Genomic DNA, 24,080 nt, shown 5'->3' with positions numbered 1-24,080 from the left:
CCTAATCATTTTAAAAGGTTTTACAAGCATGTGCTCCTTTTAGTCGTTTAACTGATACGCAGGGCATCAGCCAAGAATTTCTTTAGTCCACTACAGCCCTATTTATATGTTTAACCCCTCCTCCTCCCCTCAGGCTCTGGTACCCTGTGTGCGAGCTGGCAGTGTCTGGAGGCTCCGCGGGGCCCGGCTCCCAGCCTGGCCGTGCAGTTCGTGGGCTCCGGGGCCTCTCTCTCTGGGATGGACCTGGAGCTGGTGGGGAGCAGGTACCGGATGTCACTCATCAAGAAGAGATTCGCAACAGGTCAGTTATAATTCAGTGTAAAGCAGGTTCATTTGTAGAGCTCAGTTTGTACGCAAAAAACTGGGTGAAAGAAGACAGACATTAAAGGTGCATTGTGTAACTTTTCTGTTGGAGGGTCTGTCAAGTCCTTTTCTCTGTGGAAATGTAATTGCTTTGTCTGGAATGTTTCACAGTATGGCATTAAACCTTTCTATCTTCATGGAGACCAAACCAGACCAAATTACAGGTCAGATCTGTGGAGAGACAACCCCGCTCACAGTCAGAATGCCTGTTTTTCTAGGCATTTTAAAGCTATAAAACCACCTGTAATTGAGTAAATGTAAGGTTTTAGGCAGAGTATTGGCCTCTCCACCAGAAAAGTTACACAACACACCATTAAAATCACAATGCAGACAGATATATTGTAAAAGCATCTAATTATAAAGCATTTTTGTCCTCCTTAGCAGGCTAATAACTCCGCTGTAGCCTCTTAAAGTTGCGAAAAGTCTTCATAAACTCTTTGTGGTGAATAATTAGGATGCTCTGAATGCATAAGAAAAGTGAGGAATAACTTTGAACCACTGCAAAGAGTTTTAACATAAGTAGCTCTGTCTGTAGAATTTAACAACACAAAAATCTGGTACAGTTCTTTGAAACAAGGTGAGCTATATAACTTTTGTGGTCTAGAATTGGCATCTTCGTGTTTGTTTGCCTGGAATATTCCTCAGTATGCTTTGAAACGTATCTATCTCCATGGAGACAAGCTGATGACGCAACCAGACCAAGTTACACATCAGATTTGTGGAGAAATTTATACATTTTATATACAACACTGTAAAATATTCCAGGCAAAGCGATAATCTCCATGGAAACGAGCAGACAAAAGTTGCATAGTACACCTTTAAATGTACTTTTGCTATTTCTTAACGTAAACAAATTTGCTGTCATGAATAAAACATATATTTGACTTCTTATTTTTTGTATATTGTGTGTTAACAGGGAAGTACATGGCTGGATGCTCGCTCTAAAGGCTCACTGAGCCCCCTGCTGGACGGTCAGAGCACTGCACAAACTTTACACTGAAGACGCCGTGCACTTCTACTGAGACCAAGCATTTCCTCAATTATCTCTACTCTTATTTAAACCTGTGTTGTATCCGTCTGTACTTCTGCCTCCTCAAAGCTGTTCTGTAAAATCCATATGTAGAAGTTATTTGTTTTGTATTAAATCAGATATCTGTGCCTTTGTATTAAGGTTATGTCCACATTACTGCATTTTCATTTGAAAACTTTGGGCGGTTGAATCCTTCTAGGACTGGAAATAACTATTAAAATAATCTTTACATTTTGATAATTGTTAACGGGACTAGACAGACTCAAACACATACCAAAAAAACTTTTATAACATCATCATTATAAGGTCAAAATGGCAAAAATTCATAAATGATGTCCTATTTTCATCAATAATACACTTTATCTGTAAATATTTTCGATTTGAAACTTTCAGTCACCATATTTCAAACTTTATTTAGGTAAAATATATTCCAAAAAGTCTAAATATACAATCTAATGTTAGCTGGAGCCCTATATCCTGTTAAAGGTGTATAACATTTTGGTTGGGGGTCCGTCACCTGCTTGTTTCTACGGAGATATCACTGCTCTGCCTGGAATGTTCCACAGTATGACTTTAAACTGCTCCACCTTACATTTGTTCAATTACAGGTGGTTTTATAGCTCAAAAATACCTAGAAAAACAAGGATTCTGACTGTGAGCGGGGTCGCCTCTCCACAGATCTGACCTGTAACTTCGGTCTAGTTTGGTCTCCATGAGGACAGAAAGGTTTAATTGTGTTATACTGTGAAACATTCCAGACAAAGCAGCAACATCTCCATGGAGAAAAGCATTTAACAGACCCTCCACCAGAAAAGTTACACAACGCACCTTTAAAGTAGCGAGACATGCCTACAATTTCCAAACTTTTTCGACTATAACCAACTCAGATGTTTTTAAATAATACTTTTAAAAATACAGTTTTGATTTGAAAATGCGTCAGCGTGAACATAACCCAGAGAATAGGGTCTGTAATGTCAAAAACACTGGATGATTTAACCTGAACTCAATAAAAATAAGTTGCCATTGTAAGTAGTATTTTTTAATTATGTACATACTATTTAAAAGATGTGGGTAGATTTGAGCTGTTTGTACAATTGTTTGTGAAGTTTTTGTTTGATAAATAATAAAAATAAATAAAAACAACTCACACTTTTTGGTTTACAGTTTATTACATGACGAAGTACAAAATACAGCTTAACTATGCATTTATTTAAACGTACATGTCGTCCCTCTTTAGCCTAGAGTGTAATCCAAAAATGCACAAAAATAACTATACTTGTAAGAACCAAAAACCTATAATAAAAAATATTCAAAATTCTAGACAGCTTTACAAAACGAGTAGTACACATAGAAAGTACTGTATCCAAAGAAGGCAGATTACTGTGACAGCCAGGCACGCTTTACGAGATATAAAACAAGGTTATTTCATAGCTAAAACAAAAAACGGGATCAGACAGAAATTAGTTGAACCAATTTAGATATTTTAAGTTGCTTTTTATAAATACAAATTCTCAGTTTTTGTTTTAAATCCAAGAATATTCTCATACATCAAACAGCTGATTGGTTCGTATCAGTCTATAATCAATTACAATTCATTTCCATTTCTGACAACAGAAAAAAATAATAATAAATCAGGCCACAAACACATTCTACGTTTCATATAAAGATAGATTTTATAGTTATATTTGTTTTAATGGACAGATAAACCACATCCACTCTTTGCAGATGTGAAGATTGCAGACAAGGTAACACACATACTTTGTCTTTTTAAATATAAAACCTGGAATAGAGGTGGGAGATATGATCAATGATTTTTTTAAATTAATTAATTTATTTATTTATTTATTTGCACAATCGCAAATGACAATGACAATATTATAGGAAAAATGTGCTAAAAATCCTGGAAATTTTGTAGCTCAGGTTTAATTAATGCACAAAATGTAAACGGACCATAAAATTGACCAAAAAAGGTGCAGAAATGTCAGTTTATATTCTTATTTCAAAGTGTGCAGCATTTTCAATAGATTTTATATTTATAAAAACATAAAGCTGATACTTTGCAACTGATGTTATCAACATTCTTTCGGGGTTGAATGCTAACTGTAGGCACTGCTCTGTCAAAGGCTTTTTTTTTTTAACTCAAGTTAGACTTTAATCTGGGCTTTGTTTTAACACAATCTGATCAGAAATAACAGTTTAAGACCTAGATTTTAGATAGACAGTTTAGTCACTCTCACCTTTATTGTGGAAAATCAAACTCCTAAATGAGACTTAACGCTTCAAACTCCTTAAAAATGTGTTGTTTGAATACATTTTTTTATTTGTTCTCAATCTTATCTGAAATTTGATCCACAAACACATCAGGCTGCGTTTACTAATGTGCGCATTTGGTCACCATGGCAACTACTGAACATTCTGCAGTAAACATACGTGCTGCAAAGTCTCAATATTCAATTTTTTTATATCTCCAAAACATTTATGCGTATATCTCCCACCTCTAGACTAGAACCAAGTAACCAAGCAGTTTTTGGTTGTCACCTATAGAAAGCTCTTACATTAGTGCGTTTGAAATATTTGACCATTTAAAGGCTTATTTTCCAGTTTAAAGATCTCATGTAATCAAAGACGTTACTGCTACACTTGTACTGTTTATAATAAAGATTTGATAGTTTTGCTGAATTGAGTTTTTGAAAACTATTTACACCAAAAACAAAGGACTTTTTCCAAACTTTTCCAATGGCTACATTTTCAACACTCGCCTAATGTCATTTGAGCTAAAGGAGCACAGCATAGAAATCCATTGAGGTATTATAAGCACTGATGTCTAACAGGGTCCAAGCAACAGACTGCAGTTCTGAGCAGGTTTCCACTGGAGCGGTGCATTGTGGGTAAGGTCAGTAGAGCATGTAGATGTATTTTTATAGGGAGAAAGTGATACCAAATAAGGGCAAAGCTGAGGTAACTCCTAATTACTGAAGCAAAGAGTGTACTGAAACATAACTGGATATTACTGTGTACAGTTTTGCAGTAACCTTAGCTCTATCTCGCAATTCTTAAGACATAGTGGCTCTATTAACTGACTTAGTAAACCAATTAAAGAAGCACTATGTAACTTTTCTAGTGAAGGATTAGCCACTGACTCGTCTCCATGGAGAGGTTGTTGTTTTGCCTGGAATATTCCACAGTATCTCATAAACCAAGGTTAGGTCTGTAGAGAGGTAAGTATGCGTGTTTATACAGGTCTTTTTTTGTAATTGACCTGTAATTAAATAAATGCAAGCTGGATGAGTTTAATGCCATACTGTGGAATATTGAAAGCAACACACTCGCATCACACAGAGACGAGACGGTGGCAAACACACTACCAGAAACCAGAAGTTACACATATAAATTCAAGGCATAAATATGTAGTGAAGTTTTCTGGGTCCAAGTGAAGTCTTGTCATGCATTAATTTGAATAGCTTTATTTCTTTAAAATGGTATATCTGGTACAAAACTGTAATTTTCTGACAAATAGCAATCTTAGTTAAAGGTGCACTGCGCAACTTTTTTGGTGGAGGGTCCCCTACCTACTACCATATTTTTCGAACTATAAGTCGCACTTTTTGTCATGGTTTGGATGGTCCTGAGACTTATATGTTAAAATGTTCACACTGACAGTCGCAATAGGGCGCTCTAGGCTTGTGTACTCCTGTACCACTGTCACTTTGCACTCTACTGCGCATGTCAGTTACAGAAGAAAGAGAAAAAGCCACTGTCCTGTCTGGGATCATGAGTTAATTGCACCGTTACTTCTGTATCACTGACAATTTAAAATTTAAACAAACATAAAGACAACTGAAACCAGCCTGTCAGGATTCAGAAAGGCCAGAATAATTTTAACTGATACTGATGCTGAGTCTGACAACAGCTACACAGAAGAGGAAGTGGTGCTCCATTTACCTCCGAAAGTCGCGGAGTCGCTCAGAAGTGACACGGAGGATGAAGAATTGAATGGATTTAGTGATTTGGAGTGAGATGGAGAGTTTGGTAAACTTGTTCTGTTCTGTTGTTTATGTTATATTTATCTGAAGAACTGTTCATATGTGACATTAACAGCCTGTTGTTCTCTGTTCTATTGTTATTACTAGAACTTGATTTTCAAGATGAAATGTCGGTTCCTGGTCTCTGATTTTATAAAATAAATTTCCCTTCTTCTTACACATTTTTCGTCTGGTGCGACTTACACTCCAGAGCGACTTATAGTTTGAATAATATGGTAGTCTCCATGGAGATGCTACTCCTTTGCCTGGAATGTTCCATGGTATGACATTAAACTGATATGAATGTTTCTATTGCACAAAAATACAATAATTCCTTCTGTGAATAGGGGCTCCTCTCCACAGATCTGAATTGTAATGTAGTGTAGTGCTGTAACCTGTGTATCTCCCTCATGATAGATAGGTTTAATCCATACTGTGGAACATTCTAAACAAAGCAGTAACATTTCTATGAAGACGAGCAGCACTCAACCTTCAACTAGAAATATGACACGGTGCACCTTAAAAACTTTGTGTATTATTTTCAAGAATCAGATTAGATGTGCATTCCCAAGGACAATTACAATATATTTAACCATTTAACAATATTACATCTTCTGCAGTAACATGTAGTACACTCCAGCTTGTATTGAAGTACAGCTGAAGTACAGTTACCTTCCCAGTGCTGCACCAGTGTAAACCTGACCAGAGGAGAGAGGCAGAGGTCCTTTGGGTGAGTTATAGACTGCATGGCTCTAGTTTTAGCTGCGATATTACACCCCACACCTAATCCATAGAAAAAGGTGCTCGTTCCAACATTTTTGAGGTTTAAATCTGATACATTCATACCGCGGTAGAGGCACAGCTGAGGGGTCAAAGGTCATAGGTCATAGACATCTGTTATAGTGGTGGTTTAAGTATCTAAGGCACTCCCAATGACTCTATGGCACGGCTATGTAGATGTACACACGAGACACACGCTCCGAACAAGAAAGTAACTGCACAAACTCATTCACAGTTAACAAAAATAATGACGACTCCCTCTGTGAGTAGAAAAGTTATTCAAAGGGGAGGTTTGACATAGTTGCCCTCTTCTCTATGTACATTACAGAGGCAGAGGGACAAGAGGAGAGCCCAGGTTTGTGGTCAGGTTTTGGGTTGGGTGGGTGCGGAGAGGGGGTGGGTGCAGAAGTGATGGGTGCAGGGGGCTGGGTGGGTGCAGATTATTGGGTGCAGGCTCACATCTCCTGCATTGGGTGGGTGAGTTCGATTCTCTCTCGTTTCACGGCCGGTTCGGTGGGACCTCGGGAGGTGTCAGCGTCACTGCCCATGTCACTCATCTCATCGGAGAAAGATGCATCTGAGGAAAGAGAAAAAGAGAGAAAAAGAGAGAAAAAGAGAGAAAAAGAGAGAGGGAATTAAGATAGAAGTAAAACTGAGCACTGTTTACACGAGAATGCTTGCAGGTAAAAACGACAAAATATTTTATCAGAAGCGCCTTTTGTTTAGACGTTGATGGCATTTTTGGGGCTTAAAAATACAAATATCTGAAACCATCCTCCAGAGTGGAAAAGTTGAATATGCTCTGCTGTTATGTTTCTGTCTACACTGCCCAAGACGCAAAACTCTGGTCAGATCTGCTCACGTCACGCACACGTTTATGTCACATACATACAGTACAAAGAAAAACCATCGGATGGCATGCAAACCCAATCAAATTCCACACACTTTTGCGTCACCGTATGCACACAGATTTCCTACTGAAAACGTTCGTCTAAACGTGGAATAAAAAGTGAAGATGTGACACCACTTTTGCGTCTTCTGTTCAAACAGTGTAACTTTTTATCCAAAAAACTAAAATAAAAGCATGTCTTCTTTATACATTTTAGATGTTTTACTGCACTCAAAAACTTGCAATCTTTTGTTTATTTATTTCATTTGAATTTATTTAACCTTTATTTAATCCTACTGAGAATCTCGTTTTCAGGGGCGTTCTGGCCCCACAGAGGACCCTGTTGTACATGTTTTCAGTCTGTGCAAGCTTTCATTTCCACAAACCTGACTCTTACTCAAACTGGAAAAGGCCTCCTGTTTGTTTCCATGGAAATATTGTTCCTTTGACTATAATCCTCCAGAATATGGCATAAAATTATCCATGGAGAATGTTCCGAAGTACAGTTTTAACTTTCACCTTCAGAACATGACGCAGACGTTTCACTATGACCAGCTTGTCTTCATGGAGATGTTATTACTCTGTCTGGAATGTTCCCCAGATGGCATTAAACTCATCTATCTCCACCAGGACAACTTACAGATCAGATCTATGGACAGGCGACCCCACTCAGAGTAAGACTGCTTGCTTTTAAAGGTGTTTTGTGCAATTAAAACACATGCTGATAACTTATGATTTGAAATAAATTTGTATTCATAGCACAGCCTTCTTGTAGGTTGTAGGTCTTTATACTCTGGTATGAGCTGCTGCATATTGTGTCAGTGCGTTTGATGGGAGAGAAGAGTCTGTGGGATGAACTGAGCTTGTACTTTATAATTAATGGATATGTCACTCAGCCTGAGCAGAGCATTTCACTGTTTTTAAATAACAAAGAGGAACGATAAATCAAAGGAATACATTAAGATGAGCGTTTGATGCCCCCAAACACTGTGGGGCAATTAGAAACCAATATAAGCAAGGTTTTCCACTGTCCACACACTTGGGTCTGGTTTAAATGATAGATATTTAAAATATAATCAGGTACACAGAAGTTTAAAAGCCTTACCTTTTTCCAGTAGGGAGGGCATCATCAAGCTTAGGTCACTGAACTAAAATGAGAAAAAAAGGAAAAAAAAATATATATAAACTTAATAAAAAAAAATATTAATGTTATGACCAAAACGTTTCTCACTGATATGGAACTATGTTGTAATGTATTAAAAGTTGCATGAGAATGGATGCTGCTTCAATATTGCCGTTGTTCAAGTTTGGAAAATTTGTTAAAGTCAAAATCTGGTCTAAATCAACTTCATCAAAAGCTTTGTTAAGTGGCCAGTATCTCGTGGCTAAACGGAGCTGCATGATTTTAGAATTACATCTCATTGTGATTTTCCTGGCATTCATTGTTAGTATCATCTGTAATGTTTTCACATTAGAATTCAGATCACAGTGCACATTTCAAATCTGTCCAGGGGCATTAAAATGTAACAGAAGATGAAATATTAACTGCTACACGAAAAACAGGAATTCAATAAATATTAAAACATGTTTTTAACAGTCTGATCTACAGGGATTTTATAAAAAAGAAGGTAATTTTTGTTTGTTTATAGAGGGCATTTAATTGTATAAATAATTGCAGTTTTTGTAACTTAACAATTGTTGCATTCCAAACTGTGCTTTTGTTTAGTTTGCAAATATAATGCAGCCCTCTATGGGTCACACTGGCTCTGTACCTCTCCCATGACGGCAATGGGCGTCTCCCCGGTCGCCTGGGCAACACGATGCTCCACCAGGTAGAACATGTACTCGTCGTACAGGAGGCGGATCAGGTGGAAGGAGCCGAAGCTTGCGGCGCTGCGGAGAGTCAGGTCCCGGATCACCATCGAACTGTAGGGGGTACCACACACACACACACACACACACACACACACATATACACACACACATACATTCATACATTCATACAAACACACAAACACGCAAACACACAAACACACACAGAGGATTAGTCTGAGCACATACTCCAATGAGAATTTACAGTGTCATCATTTCCACTGGGAGTGGTTTTAGTTACAATAACAACACTATACACATGAGGAGACAAAGTCAGATCATAAAACTTCACTGATCAGTACCTGTAGAAGGACCACTTGAGCAGAAACTGTCGAGCGGCTTTGGGGAAGCTGGGGCTGCCCTGGTGAGGCTTGAGGACCTGAGTGACCACATTATCCAGCCACGAGGCCCATTGGTCCAGAGAGCTCTGCTGCTGCAGCGTCACTTTAAAGTCCTGCTCCAGACGCTTCACCACCGCCTCATCGCACTGACACACCCACGACGCCTGCTCCTGTGACGAAACAAACACACCCATCACAGAGCGAAGGACAGACACCATTCATGGAGAGAAGACTAAAAAGTAAGGCTGCACCGATACCAGTACCGAATATGAATATCAGTGTTAGATCAGGTATCGGGTCCATGATATTGATTCAGCCAATATCTGGTTAGACTCCCAGGAGGTACTACATTAATACAAAGAAATTCTGTTGTGGTTTGGACACATAACAGTTACATAATACAATCAGATACATTTTCTGAGAAATTAACAAAATTAATTTTAAAAAAGCCATTTTCAATCACTACACAGGTCTTAAATAACATCGGATATCAGTAGATACTTATTAAAGTCATAGTATTGATATCAGAACTGAAAAGCTGGATCAGTGGATCCCTACTAAAAAAAAACACTGAAGGTTAAAGAGACAGCTCTGATTTGTTTCAAGTGTATGGGGAAACTATTTATAGGATGGTTAAAAGTGAACATAAGCCAGTTTCTCCTTCTCTACACCTTCAGTGACAGTTACCTGGACATTAGCGAAGTCGACTCTGTTGAGGTCGGAGAGCATCTGGTTGATCTGGGAGGTGTTCTGCAGGACGGCGCGAGCAGCTTGAGCCAAATGGTTTAAACTGGTGTAACGCCTCAAAGTCTGAGCAAAGGCACTCACCACGGCAACCTGCAAATCAAACAATCACTTTATTTACTTTATAAATAGTTATTTGGATGTAGATACTTTCATTACAGGCCCTGGTACGATACTGCGGTTTAAAAGTGCACTGGGTAACTTCATTGCTTTGCCGTCAGTATTCTCTCTGTGTGCACTAGTACATGCACCTATCTTGCATTTATTGAAAATACATGCTTTGTATATTTATGGAAAATTGCTGTACATGGAGGCCTGTGGGCGGCCCTTTGGACAGAATCTTACAGCTAACCGCAAAGAGGGTTGGAATAGGGCCCAGGAGAGATCATAAGTTTACTCAAACATATATGGATGACATTTAAAACTCTTCAGACGGATTTTTAATGAGGGAACAATGTTATAACATGGTTGAAATCTCCAGAAGTACATTTTCCATCTTTTTTTACCTTTGTGCGGATTATTTCATGAGGAAAACTGGTCATGGCGGTGGTCAGCCAGCCTTCAAGACTCTTGGCAAAGTTTCGGATGGCCTGAGTGAGAGTACCTGAGGAGGGAAGGTATCAGAATTATTAAAGTGTATGCACAATGACACTTTTTTTTCTTGAGTGTTATTTAGGGCTGGGCGATTTATCAAATTTTAACCAAGATTCAGTCTAATCATCAATGATATGGTTGTTTTTTTGTTTTTTGTTTTTTATCAGGGGTCTACATCTAATCAATCTGCCAGTAAAAGCATAAGAGAAGAGGAGAAGGAAGAGAAGAGAGAGGACTAGAGGATGGAGAGAGTGTTTTTTGTCATATCCCTCAGCCCTATGTATGTGTGAGTATAATATTTGATAGTTGACACTGACTGGGCACAGGGCGCAGCACATCGGGGATGAGGATCTCCACCAGAGCCTGGTACAGGACGTGGTCACAGCTCCTCATCCACACACGCACAGGCTCAAATTTACACAGAGACACCAGTTTGTCCCTCGGGATCATGCCCTCTGGGTCATCCTCACTGCACAACAAGAAGACAAGCTCATGTTAAAACACAGTATTTTTTGTTATTATTTATGTATTTACTTTATTTATTAAAGGAACTGTATGTAGCCTGTGCTCTTACAGTTTTAAAAAAATGAACTGAACGTGGGTTGCCAGCGCTTTAACCAGCAGATACTTGACATTTGCAAGTTTTTCTCATTCTCCATATATGGACAGCACATACAGCAGCAGCAGAGGCACTGATTCAAGACTGACTGTTGGTGCTGGGGTTTACATACTGACCGTTCAAATTAGAAAGCCCTTTTAGGTTTAAACCAACCGGATTTTAGTATTGAAACTGGCAACCCAAATGAGAGACTCATGTGAGGCTCATTCTGCTTTCTGTCTCGAGATATTATAAAAAATTAAAAAAAACTCTAATAATTAAGAATAAATGATTCCAGATGTTATCAGTAAAAGGAACATCTGATTTGAACATGTCTACCTTGTATCTGGGGACACACTTAGGTCCTGTCTATGGAATTTAAAATCACAATCTGACATACAGCTCCTTCAATGTGTTTATTTATGATATGGGGATGTTTGATTATGGAAACAGAAGTGAAAAAATGCATAGCACACTCAGACGGCTGATGTCCAAAAGCTTTTTTTATTTTTAAATAACAGATTGTGGTCCAAAGCAAGAAAAATATCTGACTTAAGACTTTTTTTTTTTTTTGCCAAAAGTTATTTAAAAATGTAAAAGCTTTTGGACATCGGCCATCTGAGTGTGCTCTGCATTTTTTCACTTTTGTTTTGCTGTTCCTTGCATTTGCACATCTGCAGGAACTTTGGTGTGTGTTTTCTGTTTCATTTGATTATGGAAACAAGTCATTATCACAATTATCTGGTCCATAATTTAAAGTTTTAAATCATAAGTTTCATAAAAAATATACATTTGTACCATTAGCCGAATACTTGCACATACCTAACACCGGTGCTCCCGTCACTAGAGGGCGATGTTGCATACCAAAATGTCTGCCAGAGTTTCTCAATGTAGTGAAACTGGAGGTTCATCACCACATCCAGAGTGGCCTAAAGAAGAGTAAAGAAGGGAGGGAGTGAGGAGGAGAGAAGGGAGGGGTAGAGGAGGAGAGAGGAGAGGAGAAACGGGGGAGGAGGAGTGAAAGAAGAGAGAGCAAGAGGAGAGAAAAATAGGAGGAGAGGGGAGGAGGCAGAAGAAAGAGGGGAGGAGGAAGAAAAGGAGGGAAAAGGGTCAGGGAGAGAGGTGGAAAGAGGGAGGTGGAGGAGAGGGAGAGCAGGAGGGGAGGAGGGGCAAAGAAGGCGAGGAGAGAGGGAGAAGAAGACAGCGAGCGGGGGGAGAGAGGCGAATGGAGGATAAGAGGGGAGAGGAGGAGAGAGGGAGGTGAAGGGAGGAGAGAAAGAGGAGAGGAGAGCAGGAGAGGGAAAGAGGGAGAAGGAGGAGGAGGAGGGGAGGACAAACACACAGAGCTGAGCCATGGTAACGAGACACACAACAAAGTTTCTGGTGCGGCTTCAGAGTGGGCCCTGGGGTGACACAAAGAGGAGCTGCACACATTAATCTCACACTCTACAGGACCAGCTCCGGCTCTTTCACTTTAACTCGCACTTCTACAAAGATCTGATACAAAAGGAAACATAACATTCTTAAAAGGGGTATTTAGTATCGGACTATAACATGTGTGGATCATTATTTATATATAGAATCAAACAGCTTATATCACGTTAACTCTCACTTCTACACAGATCTGAAAAGGAAAGTGCTGGAAGAAGTACTCAGTTGTGTTACATAAGTAAAAGTACAGATAACGGACCCAAAAATTCTTAAGTAAAAGTAAATGTATCACATGAAAAAATCTATGGAAGTAAAAGTGTTAAATGTATCATAAAAAGTAGCATAAAAATGTATTTAAAGAGTAAAAAGTAAAAGTATTTCACTCAGATTTTGAGGTCTTCTAAAGCTTCAAATGTAGTGATTTTGATAAAGATTTGGACTGAATTTTGTTCAGTAGAAACTTAAATTGAATCTGTATTTTTTCCGGCTGTTTTATTGGTATATTTTTGTTTGCTCCAACTACAAATGTTAAAAATAAACCCTCAGCCCTTCAGCAGGTTTCAAACTATCATAGAAAACGCACCTTTTTTCAACTGACATGCACATTTCTTGTTGTTGAGTATCTTATGGTTTTCTATGTTTTTAGTAGTTGTATCGTGTTTCTATTGTGTATTGTGTTGTACTGAGATTGTCCTTGTCTATCCTGTGTTTGTGTACAGCACTTTGGCCAGCTGTAAAGTTTTTAAAGTGCTTTTAAAAATAAAGTTGGTATGGTATAGAAAAATGATTTTACTTTTCAGTCCTGTTAAAAAATATAGTAGAGTAAAAAGTACAGATCCAAATGTAGTGAAGTAAAGGTAAAAGTATGTTGAAATGTACTTAAGCAAAGGACAGATACCTACAATCTACACTTAAATATAGTAATTTAATACATTTACTCTATGTTCCACCACTAAACATTTGTGGATAATTACTTGTTAACAGATTGATCTAAAACAGCTCACAAAAAGAACTGGGCGTCTTCTGTTCAAATCTGAATTAACTGAGAAGTCCTATTTTTTTTTTTTTTTCATAATGACACTTAAACAAGCAGCAGATTTTCATCATTAACTAGTTTCTGTCAATACTTTGGAGCTGATGTCATCAACATTCCCCGGGCGTGTGATGCTAACTGTAGGCTCTGTTCTGTCTGAGGCTTTATTAGACTTTAATCGGAGCTTTATTTGACCATAAAGAACTGACTTAAGGCGAACTACAACAGCCGATTTGTGCTGGTAAACAAATCTCTTACACAGCGCTCTCACCTTTTGTTTAAAATCAAACTCTTGAACGCTCGTATTGATCACAGGCTGCTGAAAATACGAGCCTTAAATTTCCTGAGTTGTCAGACAGTCTTAAAACTTTTTGACAGTGTTTCCATTGTGTCACCATGGTTACTCCTAAACATTCCACCAATACATGATACAGATCCATGTAGAACACCCCCGGCATGATGTCACTGCAAAGTATTGATTGTTCAAACATGACTACGTGACATATTTTAATCCTACACGTATCACTCAAGAGTCTGAGCTTTTGAATAGACAGAAGTGTGTGCAGAGCAGTAGGAGGGGATAGGGGAAATGAAAATTCTCTGAGCACCTGAGGACAACACAGAATTAGTCAAATACACATGATTCAATTTGCAAACAACTTTTAGGGAACATCAATATAACATCGTAAAAACTCCTAAAAGTCAATATGCATAATATGACACTTTGATATTTTTCTATTTCCTACTTCAGGGGTCTACAGCCTTTTTCTTCTGGTGAGCTACTTTAACAAAAAGAAAACGCCAAAAAGCTACTTATTTTTGCAGTCACAAGAAACTGAGCATAGGTGGCGAACACTCCTATACCTATAAAACATAAACCTTTATCCATTTATTAGTGTACAAGTTTAGTTTTTCCAAAATAAAAAAATGGGACATCTCTGTTTTTTGGTGATTGGTAATAATAAAACTGTGAAATGGTGCGTAATTAAGGAAAATTGTTATGTAGAGACCATTCATGACTAACATGTAAGTCAATATAGTCACATTTTCTTGTGTCTTGGTGATTTTTAAACAGCTTTTCTGTATTTTACCAATGACCAATGACAATTTATGCCTCTCATTACTGCTGGCACAGATCAGATTGGTCAAAATAGGGACACATGGGACATTTCTTGTACAAAACGAACAAATCACTGGTTTTGGATAAATCTGCTGTTAGCTCCTGAGCTACAGGTTGGAGACCCCTGTCCTACACTGTAATACTACTTATACACTACTCCTTACAATACTCTTGGTAACTATGTTTTGAATGTATGGCCTTATAAGCATGATTGAGGTTTTGGAGCTGGTTATTTTTAGAAAGCAAACAAGTTAAAAATCAATACATCACTACCTCCACAATTTTATGTGTACAGGTTTATTAAGCCAAAAATATAATATTACTTTAACTACTTTAAAGGTGGACTGTGCAACTTGTCTTCATGTCCCACAGTATGGCCATAACCTTATGAATCTCCATGGAGACTTGCAAGCCAAATTAGATCTGTGGAGAGGCAAGCCCACTCAATAGATGTTTTTTTTAAGATATTAAAAGACACCCTGTAGTTGAATAAATGCAAGACAGATTTGTTTAATGCCATACTGTAGACAAGTTAAACCAAAGCGCTAACATCTCCATAGAGACAAACAAAAAAGTTGCACAATGAACCTTTAAAATGTGCAATGAACTGCCTGGAAATGATTCAAAACATTTAATTACAAGAACAGTTTGACCAGTACTGTATCTTCTTGTTAAAAGTGGTGTTTCCTAGTTATGATTAAACTGTGACCTGATTTAACCCTCTGCCAGTTCCTCTTTCCTGCAGAAGTCAGTGCGATGTATAGATAGGGGTGTGGTACAGACGAGCCACAGCACAGCGCACAAAGACTACACTGTCTAAAGCGTTCTCTCAGAGGCAGCCCAAATACTTTTAAAGCCGTCAAAGCAAACAAGAAAGAAAGAGAGAGATCGCTACGACAACAGGGTGAATTCTGCTGCCCCCCCACCACACACACACACACACACACACACATACACACACAAACACATACTTTGTACTTTCTTTAAATGGTGCTTCCAAGTGCGTTCAAAGCCGTATGTAGTCAGATGATATTTTGTTTTGATGTAAACCTATAAAACTTCAATATTATCTATACGTTTCAGCTTTCTGTTACATGCAACATTTTTGATTTTTCTAGTTTAAAAAGATATGATATTCTGTTTTAAATTGTTAATCGCTATGGCGACAGTCCAATTTTTCCAGCTTCCTGTTATATTAAATGTTTTGAGCAGTTTTTTGTATTTAAAAATATGTAGAAGTTTGTTCCAATTGTTAATCGCAATGGTAACAGTCCTATTTTTTTCTTTATTACATCCTGTTACATGTAATATTTTGAGCATTTTTTTCAAAAGATAAAATATTTTGTTTTAGCTTGTTACTCGCTATGGCAACAGTCCTATTTTTTTCTCACTTCCTGTTATACGTGACCATTGTGGGCACTTCACCATTCAAAAGATATAATAGTTTAACTAGTTAATCACCATGGCAACAGTCCTAATTCTTCATCACTCTGAAATACCACCTCTGTCATTAACACGGCGCGTCTGTATCTGGCAGGACACACACTTGCTGCTGGATCAGGTTACACAGCAGCAGTGGAGGCTTTAATCACATGATATGTTTTTGCTTCCTCTTCAGCTGTCGCCATGGCAACCTTGTTTACGGTTGCCCCCAGCAACAGGTCAAACACAGAAAACCAAAACAAAAAAGAGAATTCCCCATTCCCTCCGAACGACAGGGTTTTGCCGCCACAGAAAAAAAACAAAAAAACATGTCCCTTCTAAAAGGGGAGAGAAAGGACAGACTGTTGAAAAGACTGACCCTTAATCAAGTCCAAAAAATATATGTATTTGTTCTTTGATGTTTTATGAGAAGACTAAAAATAGAACTTCATTAATTGCACAGATGGGTTCAGGATAATCAGGCATTAGAATCACAGTGGCACAGCATTAATACAGAGAAGAATGTTGGAATAATGGCAGTGATTATGTGTGTGTGTTCTTAGTGAGAGGAAACTTAAAATTTAGCTGTTTCATAATTTAAGAAAAATCAACCAACCATGAGTCATCTCGCCCGTGTAAAAGTTTTACAAGACATACACTACCAGTCAACTTTTGGACACACCCTCTCATTGAATATTTGTTTAAATATGTTTCTACATTTCTACATTTTATATATGTACAGAAGATATCAAATATATGAAGTAAAACATATACAATTATGTAGCAAAGAAAAAAAAGTAGGTAAAACGCTTTAAATTTACACTACGTAACTCTTCCAATGGATGGTCTGCCCGGAATGTCCCACAGTATGGTGTCTATCGTGCATTTATTCAGTTACAGGCATTTATATTTCTAAATAAAATTCTGCACCTGTTTGTCCCCATAGCAATAGACAGAATTAACGCCATACTGTGCAACATTCCAAGCAAGGCAGTATCTCCATGGAGACAAAGATGCAGACCTTCCACCAAAGAAGTGACATAGTGCATCTTTAACTGCACTGCCTGAAGTTTACTTTGCCTTCTTTCGCTTTAAAATGACGTATCTTCCTGCATGCTGTGTGTTGCTACGGTTACCTTGCCCGTCAGTGGATTTAACATACAAAGCCATGTTAAATCCAGGTACATGTATGATAATTATACTGCAGATTTAGGGTAAAAGGAGCACTATGTAACTTGACAGGGGCCACTTTCTTGTATCCATGGAGATGTTAATGGTTTGCCTAAAACGCTCCATGTAGACAGGTAGACACAAACCTAAGTTACAGGTCAGATCTGTGGAAAGCCAACTCCACTCACAGTAATAATAAAGACATTCCAGGCAAAGCAAATATTCATATTTTGCAGTGACATCACGCTGGGGGTGTTCTACATGTATCTCTATGGTGGAATGTTAATACGCACATTAGTAAGACGTTTTTAGAAGTTTTAATCTCAAGAAAAAATACAAAATTGATTTAAACAACACATTTTCAGAAGCCTGTGATCAACACAAGCGCTCACTGTCCTATTTAAGTGTTTGGTTTTCAGCAAAAAAAGGTGATTAACTGAAAAACTGTTGGCTAATAGTTATTTAGCTTGTGACAGTAATTTTATGTGTGAGAGACTGAGACAAATCATCTCAACTGTTGTAGTTCCAACTAAATAAACTCTTTCTGGTCAGATTGTGTGAAAATAAAGCTCAGATCAATGTCTAACAAGCTTCAGAAACAGCACATTTTCCCATCAATACCTCCATGGAGGCAGCAGATCCCTCACCAGAAAAGTTCCACAGTGCACCTTTAATCCATCCTTTCCTTACGTGTTAATATGTCACTGTTCACTCTCAAAAAGAATGAAAAAACACACAACGTGGCGACGCAGGCTTGACAGAAATGCGCAGGAGGACAAAGCCATCACCCGTGTGCCCGACCACAGACAAGGTATTACAAAGAGGCGAGGGGAGGCCCGCACAAAGACAGCGCCGAGTCCAGCCCGCTCCAAAGGTTAATTGGCATGTCTTGAAAGGCGCACCACGATGAAAAGGCTCCAGGAACAAAGCGCGCGTGCAGAGGCTGGACAAGCAGGGCCACGGATAATATGATAAAGCCAGAGTAGTGGTGCCTTAATCACAGCCGCTCTCCACACTCAAAAGACCCAAATTTTAATGTCCAATATTATTCCTGCTATTCTCGGGGCAGCAGGGGTCTTCTTCTGCCCACTCGTATCCATTGTCCTGGCCGAGGGGGGTTATTCATGTTACGCAACACATTCAAATGACTTTATTATGAAATACGAGGTGGTTTTTCAAATGTTCTTTTTGACATGTGCCTAATATGTCCGTTTCAGTTTTTCGCTTTGAGTTTTCTGAGCGTAAAATAAGTGACACTTGTTGAATGTAATGTGAAAAAGGTTCTGGCACAAATTTTTGAGAGTTTGAGAGTTTTTAGCAGTAAAATCATGTGGTGAGAGCAGACTTTGGAGACTTTTGGAGCAAATGTTTGTTTTAAACTTGTATGTAATTAGATAAAAAAATATATATATTAAATAAAAAGGAGATTAATCAGGGAAAAAATATATTACTTTTTTGGCATATTATAATCACCCATCTCTAATAAAAAGTATAAAAATATATACAAGTTAAATTATAAAATGATTCAAATACTTTGAAAAAAACTGGTATGCTTAATTGAGTAGAATAATATAAGTAAAAGAAAATAAAAATAAAAGCTAATACTACAATAAGTGACATTTAAAAGGCCCAAATTATGCTATTTTGGGATCTATGTTATAATTTCTTCATCAAAAACTTACCAAGAATTGTGCTTTGTTTCATTCACACATGTTTAACACACAAACACTGCATATTTAAGCTGAGTTCTTCTCTCAAACAGAAAACACTCTGTTCCACCTTGTGATGTCATGTGGTAATACAGGAAGTAGTCCACTGTGCTTTTAAACTCTACACATTTTCACTAGAATCATTTGGATAATTAAAACTTTGGAATTGTCTATGGGCTGAACAAAAGGAAAATTACCGCTTCATGACATCACAACGTGGAACAGAACATTCTGAACTTTGGAGATATGGACAGACTAATAATAAAAGATTACTCAAACATATGTGAATGAAACAAAACACAAATATATTTAAAATGAGGTAACAGCATTATGACAGGACTTAAAGCTCAGAGTCAGTTTTACATAATATAAGACTTTAAATACTTCTTAAATTTGTGCTGTGGAACAGAGATCATTATATTAAATTCTCTTAAACCAAGGTGTGCTGGAGAAAAACATTTTTAATTAGCTAATAGCTGCAGGTTATAGAACTGGGCGTCGCACAGATCACATACTATAATAATCACCGGGCTGAAGTAAACAAGGCCGGTCTCTTTGTCCAGATTTTCTATGAGACATCAGATACGTGTTGACAGGTCCTCAGTGCAGCTCCTGCTTTATGTCCAACCATGTTTTGACTGTTCTAACCTCCACAGACATAAACAGCAGGATTAGGATTCACACAACACTGGTGCAGCAAACAGGAAGTGGGAGCGTGACACCTCAGTGAAATGGGTTGTGCAACAAGTGGCAGCATTAAGTAAGTATATGTGGTAATAACATAGGCCTGTCACAATCCTTTTTTGTAGTTCATTCATATTTGCGCACAGGGTCAAACAATTAACATCTGCGACTAATATGTATTAACTAGCTGCATGTTTCCTTTAAAAGTGCATTGTGTAACTTTTTTGTAGAGGGTCCATCGCATGCTTGTTTCTATGGATACATCACTGCGCTGCCTGGAATGTTCCACAGTATGACATTAAACAGCTCTACTTTACATTTATTCAATTACAGGTGGTTTTATAGCTCAAAAATGCCTAGGAAAAAAAAGGCATTCTGACTGAGTGCGATTGCCTCTCCACGGGTCTGACCTGTAACTTGGTCTGGTTTGTTCTCTGTGAAGATGGAAATGTTTAATGATATACTGTGAAACATTCCAGACAAAGCAATAACATCTCCATGCATTTCTCCATCCAACCAGAAAAGTTACAAAATGCACCTTTAACTATCTATTTATCGCAACTCCATTTAAAAAGGAAAAGTTAAAATAATACTAATAATCCTGCTTTAGGGTTATTGTGTCAGTGGTATAAAGTAGGTCCAATGTTATCGTTTATAATGGTATTTTTTATAATTATATATATTGTATTTGAACATTTGTTGTTGTGACAGGTCTATAATAAGAGAAGTATGAAAATGTGGCAATTATAGTGAATTACATGTTGGTAACACTAAAGACCTTTCGGCTTTCTGCTTTCTATTCCTGTCCATATTCCGTACTGTACATCACTACAGACTAGTCATTTTACTAAAACACATCTACAGGTTTTACTAAGATTTTGTTCAAACTTTCACACTTTTTTTCCCAGTTTGCCATTTTTCACTTCCTGATTGGAAATTATGACACCACGCTAGGCTAGGGAATTCCTCAAATGTAACCTAGCAACCAAGCAGTACACTAAGCCAAAACTCCACACAGAAATTATGATTTGACAAATAAAAATATAAGAAAGCGCCTTTATTTTGTTGAAATAATTAAGTTTCTTATGTGTAACTTCTGCGTAACTTTGATAGTATTCTCCCTAGTAAGACATCATCATCAGTATGTTTAGAACTATCTACTTTCTGTCATTTTTTTTATATATATTCCTCATCTTTTCTTCCCAAACTGCTTCTTGATTGGTATAAAACTATAATTTATATTTACAACAGGCATTATCAGACCCCTTTAAGTAAAAATGAAAGAATGTTATGAAGAAAATCTGTCATCCACCCTTTAACACCATAAACTTATAATTTTCAGTTCTCAGACTGTAGCCTGTCTTACCTCGCAGTGGTCTCTGTAAAGCTTTTGCAGTTTCTTGATATCACTCATGTTGATGCGCTCTGGGAGGGGCTGAGAGTCCAGGTCAGGAGAAGGAAACGGAGGCAACGTGTGAGAAGTGTCTGTGCGAAAGGGAGAGAGACGACAGCTGTCAGTCAAAGCGCCGGACAGAAAATACAAACACAAACACTGATCTGTGCATGGGCTCTGCAAGTATGTAAAGGGTGACTATGTAAAAGGTACCAATAGATTAAATAAAGTCAAAGAGTAGCAGTGTTTCCTATTAATACAAGAGACTATGGTGGTGTATTTTTAGAACTTTATATTTCATTTGTAATGCTTTTTGATGAGGGCAATAAGTGACATTTAAGTATACACCTCCTATATATGAAAATACAAACTTTCTTATATATGTATATCCAAACAAACACCAAAAAAATCTAAATTCTGCATTTTATTGATACTATAAATTTTGTTTAAAGGAACAATATGTAACTTTCTGGAAGTGACAAATCACCGGCGAGATACTATGAACATGGGAAGTTAAATAATTCAGAAAATTCTCCATGGAGATAAATACATTTGAGGACATACTGTAATTAAAGGCAAAGGAACAACATTTCCATACAAACAAGCAGGAAGAGGCCCTCCTCCAGGTCAAATAAGAGTCAAGTTTGTGGAGATACAAGTGTTTCAATGCAATAAACAAGAAAAAAAAAAAACATGCTTATATTTTAGTGTATTTTTGTCCATTTTGTCCATGTAGTTAATAGAGGAAACTATGGTGGCCCCCCCATAGTCGAAAAACTAGCAGGACAAAATAAATTGTTAAACACATGATACTTTATGCTTGAAGTGTTACCATAAACATATAGAAGTCACCATTTTTCATCTATAATCAGCGCTTTTTTGTTCAGTGGAAGCAACTGATGGTTTTCAGATTCAAGAATGTGATGATGTCATAGTCCCAGATGTGGGGCAAGAGACAGTTTTTCCTTTTGATTACACTACACTCTGTGATGAAATATCCAAGCGTTAAATTCACAGATGTTGAGCCTGATACTTTCAATTATTGACTAAACCACAGAACTCACTGTATTACAACATAATTTTGCATTTTCATTTATTTATTTTAGCTGTCCCCATCTGTATTAATGAGTGTTGTGATGTCATCTAAAATCCAGCAATAAGTGACATTTATACACCAGAATATTGTATTTAAAAAATGGTTCAAATATAGAGCGCTTATGCCACCAGAGTCTTAGTATAAACCTGCGGGAAACACTGCGCTGTGACTTTAAATCCTTTTCATTTGAACCTGTACAGTGCATGTGTATGTGACAGTAGCAGTGTGTGTGTTCTTACCGATGTACTGCTGGTGATGCTGGCTCTGCGCGGCCACAGACTGCTCTGGAGTGCTGCTGCAGTGCTGTGAGCTCCCACACAGACTGTCAGACATCCCATCCACCTTCTGCAGAGGCTTGAATCTAACACACGCAACAGGGGCCCAGGGAGCAGGGTGAGCATGGGGGCTTAAGCATTCAAACACTAGCACTGTAGAGAATATAGCTATGGTCCTGGATCAAAATGAATTACTGTTTTAATCACAGTTTTAACACACATCTATTTATTATATAGCAGCTACTACATTTGACAAGAATAACTTACACATTGCGTTATTTCTAATCTGTGTTATGATGTTGTTTCCTCATCACAAACATATCTGGACTTGTGTTATGTTTAATTCACAGAAACACAAACACGCAAACTCTGCATATTTAAGTTGAGTTATTCTCTCAGAAAACACTCCTTGTGAAGTCATGTGGTAATTCAGAATGTGCTCTACTATGTTTTTAAACTCCATACTCCTTCACTAGAATCATTTGGATCAGATCACTCAAAAGTGTGTGAATGAAACAAAACATAACACCGGGTATGCTTTTGATGAAGTAACAGGCTCCCAATAAACAAGAAACTAAAACCTTGTGAATAGTTTTAAGAGGATGACTTGGAGTAAACTGGTCATATAAAATTTTGGGCAGTCACCATAACAATGTCCTATTCAAAACAAAATATCCTATCTTGTGAAAAGTAAAAAGTTCTTCAAATTTTGCCCATAAGTTCGCTAAAACTCATAGATTTAATAGTATGACTGGAACAGGGCAAACTGAAAAATTTGGACTATTGCCATAGCAATTAACAAATCATATCACATTATATCTTCTGAATGGGCTAAAAACACCTTAAATGGTCCATCAGAACAGGAAAAACGTTGTGTGACCTCTGACCTCTGTTTCTGGTGGACAGGTTGCTGCCTCATTGCCATGTACTGAGTGTCCTCCTGCAGACGATTAAGCGGAGAATCTGGCTTCACCCGGATCCCGTAGTAGTGATACTTGGAGTTTCCTCTGGTGGATTCACAACAAAAAAAAAAGCCAGTGAAGAGGGAGAAGGAGACATCTTGCCTTCAGTGTAATCACTATCATTACAGCCTTCCATCCACAGCCGTGCCATGCTCACGAGCTTCATCATACTCTTCACAGCTGTAATGGTTCTGTGATTACTATTATCATATACTGGGCATTGTTGTGCATACCTGGTGCCCAGTCAGCGAGTTCATAGCAATTAGCAAATCAGATCTGAATATCCTAACGTCTGAATCATGAAAAAGTGCTCAAAATGTCGCCTGTAAAAATGAAGCTAAAACATATTAATAGTTTTATGTAGGGCCCAACCGACACAGATTTTTTTTTTGCATCTGATATCAGACCAACAAAAGGTGCTTTGGAGGTGCCGATAGCCAATATAACAGTCAATATATTTAGTGATGTAAAATTCACTGTAAATCTTCAACTGATTCTAAAACTTTGATTTTACTGTATTGGATTTCATTTGGGTTTGTTTAAGCAGCATTT

General features: G+C 37.8%; 2 protein-coding genes across 6 annotated transcripts in view; one reads left to right on the top strand and one right to left on the bottom strand.

Annotated features, from left to right (window-relative positions):
• fcho1 (FCH and mu domain containing endocytic adaptor 1) overlaps positions 1-2,484 on the top strand; it is an 81,104-nt gene extending 78,620 nt beyond the window's left edge. Inside the window, 2 exon segments of the mRNA XM_055164557.1 lie at positions 134-301; positions 1,280-2,484. Coding sequence (XP_055020532.1) covers positions 134-301; positions 1,280-1,308 — 197 coding nt within the window. The 3' untranslated portion in view covers positions 1,309-2,484.
• Positions 2,485-2,492: 8 nt separating this feature from the next.
• Positions 2,493-24,080, bottom strand: part of rfx2 (regulatory factor X, 2 (influences HLA class II expression)) — a 58,325-nt gene continuing 36,737 nt past the window's right edge. For 4 of the 5 annotated variants that reach the window (XM_055164558.1, XM_055164561.1, XM_055164560.1 and 1 more), the window contains 11 exons: positions 23,454-23,573; positions 22,531-22,652; positions 21,169-21,287; positions 12,056-12,162; positions 10,953-11,104; positions 10,548-10,645; positions 9,985-10,134; positions 9,259-9,467; positions 8,857-9,010; positions 8,190-8,232; positions 2,493-6,772 (listed from right to left, as the gene is read on the bottom strand). In XM_055164558.1, the coding sequence (XP_055020533.1) occupies positions 6,651-6,772; positions 8,190-8,232; positions 8,857-9,010; positions 9,259-9,467; positions 9,985-10,134; positions 10,548-10,645; positions 10,953-11,104; positions 12,056-12,162; positions 21,169-21,287; positions 22,531-22,652; positions 23,454-23,573 (1,396 nt within the window). In that variant the 3' untranslated portion in view covers positions 2,493-6,650. Of the gene's footprint in view, positions 6,773-8,189; positions 8,233-8,856; positions 9,011-9,258; positions 9,468-9,984; positions 10,153-10,547; positions 10,646-10,952; positions 11,105-12,055; positions 12,163-21,168; positions 21,288-22,530; positions 22,653-23,453; positions 23,574-24,080 lie in introns of those variants that run through there. The other variant, XM_055164562.1, reaches the window with a different exon arrangement.

The sequence above is a fragment of the Boleophthalmus pectinirostris genome, unplaced genomic scaffold (genome assembly GCF_026225935.1).
Source record: "Boleophthalmus pectinirostris isolate CB_2022bp ecotype Guang Dong unplaced genomic scaffold, ASM2622593v1 HiC_scaffold_7, whole genome shotgun sequence".
NCBI classification, from domain to species: domain Eukaryota; kingdom Metazoa; phylum Chordata; class Actinopteri; order Gobiiformes; family Gobiidae; genus Boleophthalmus; species Boleophthalmus pectinirostris.
Note: the sequence above shows the minus strand (reverse complement) of the source record. Positions and strands in the feature narration are given on the sequence as shown.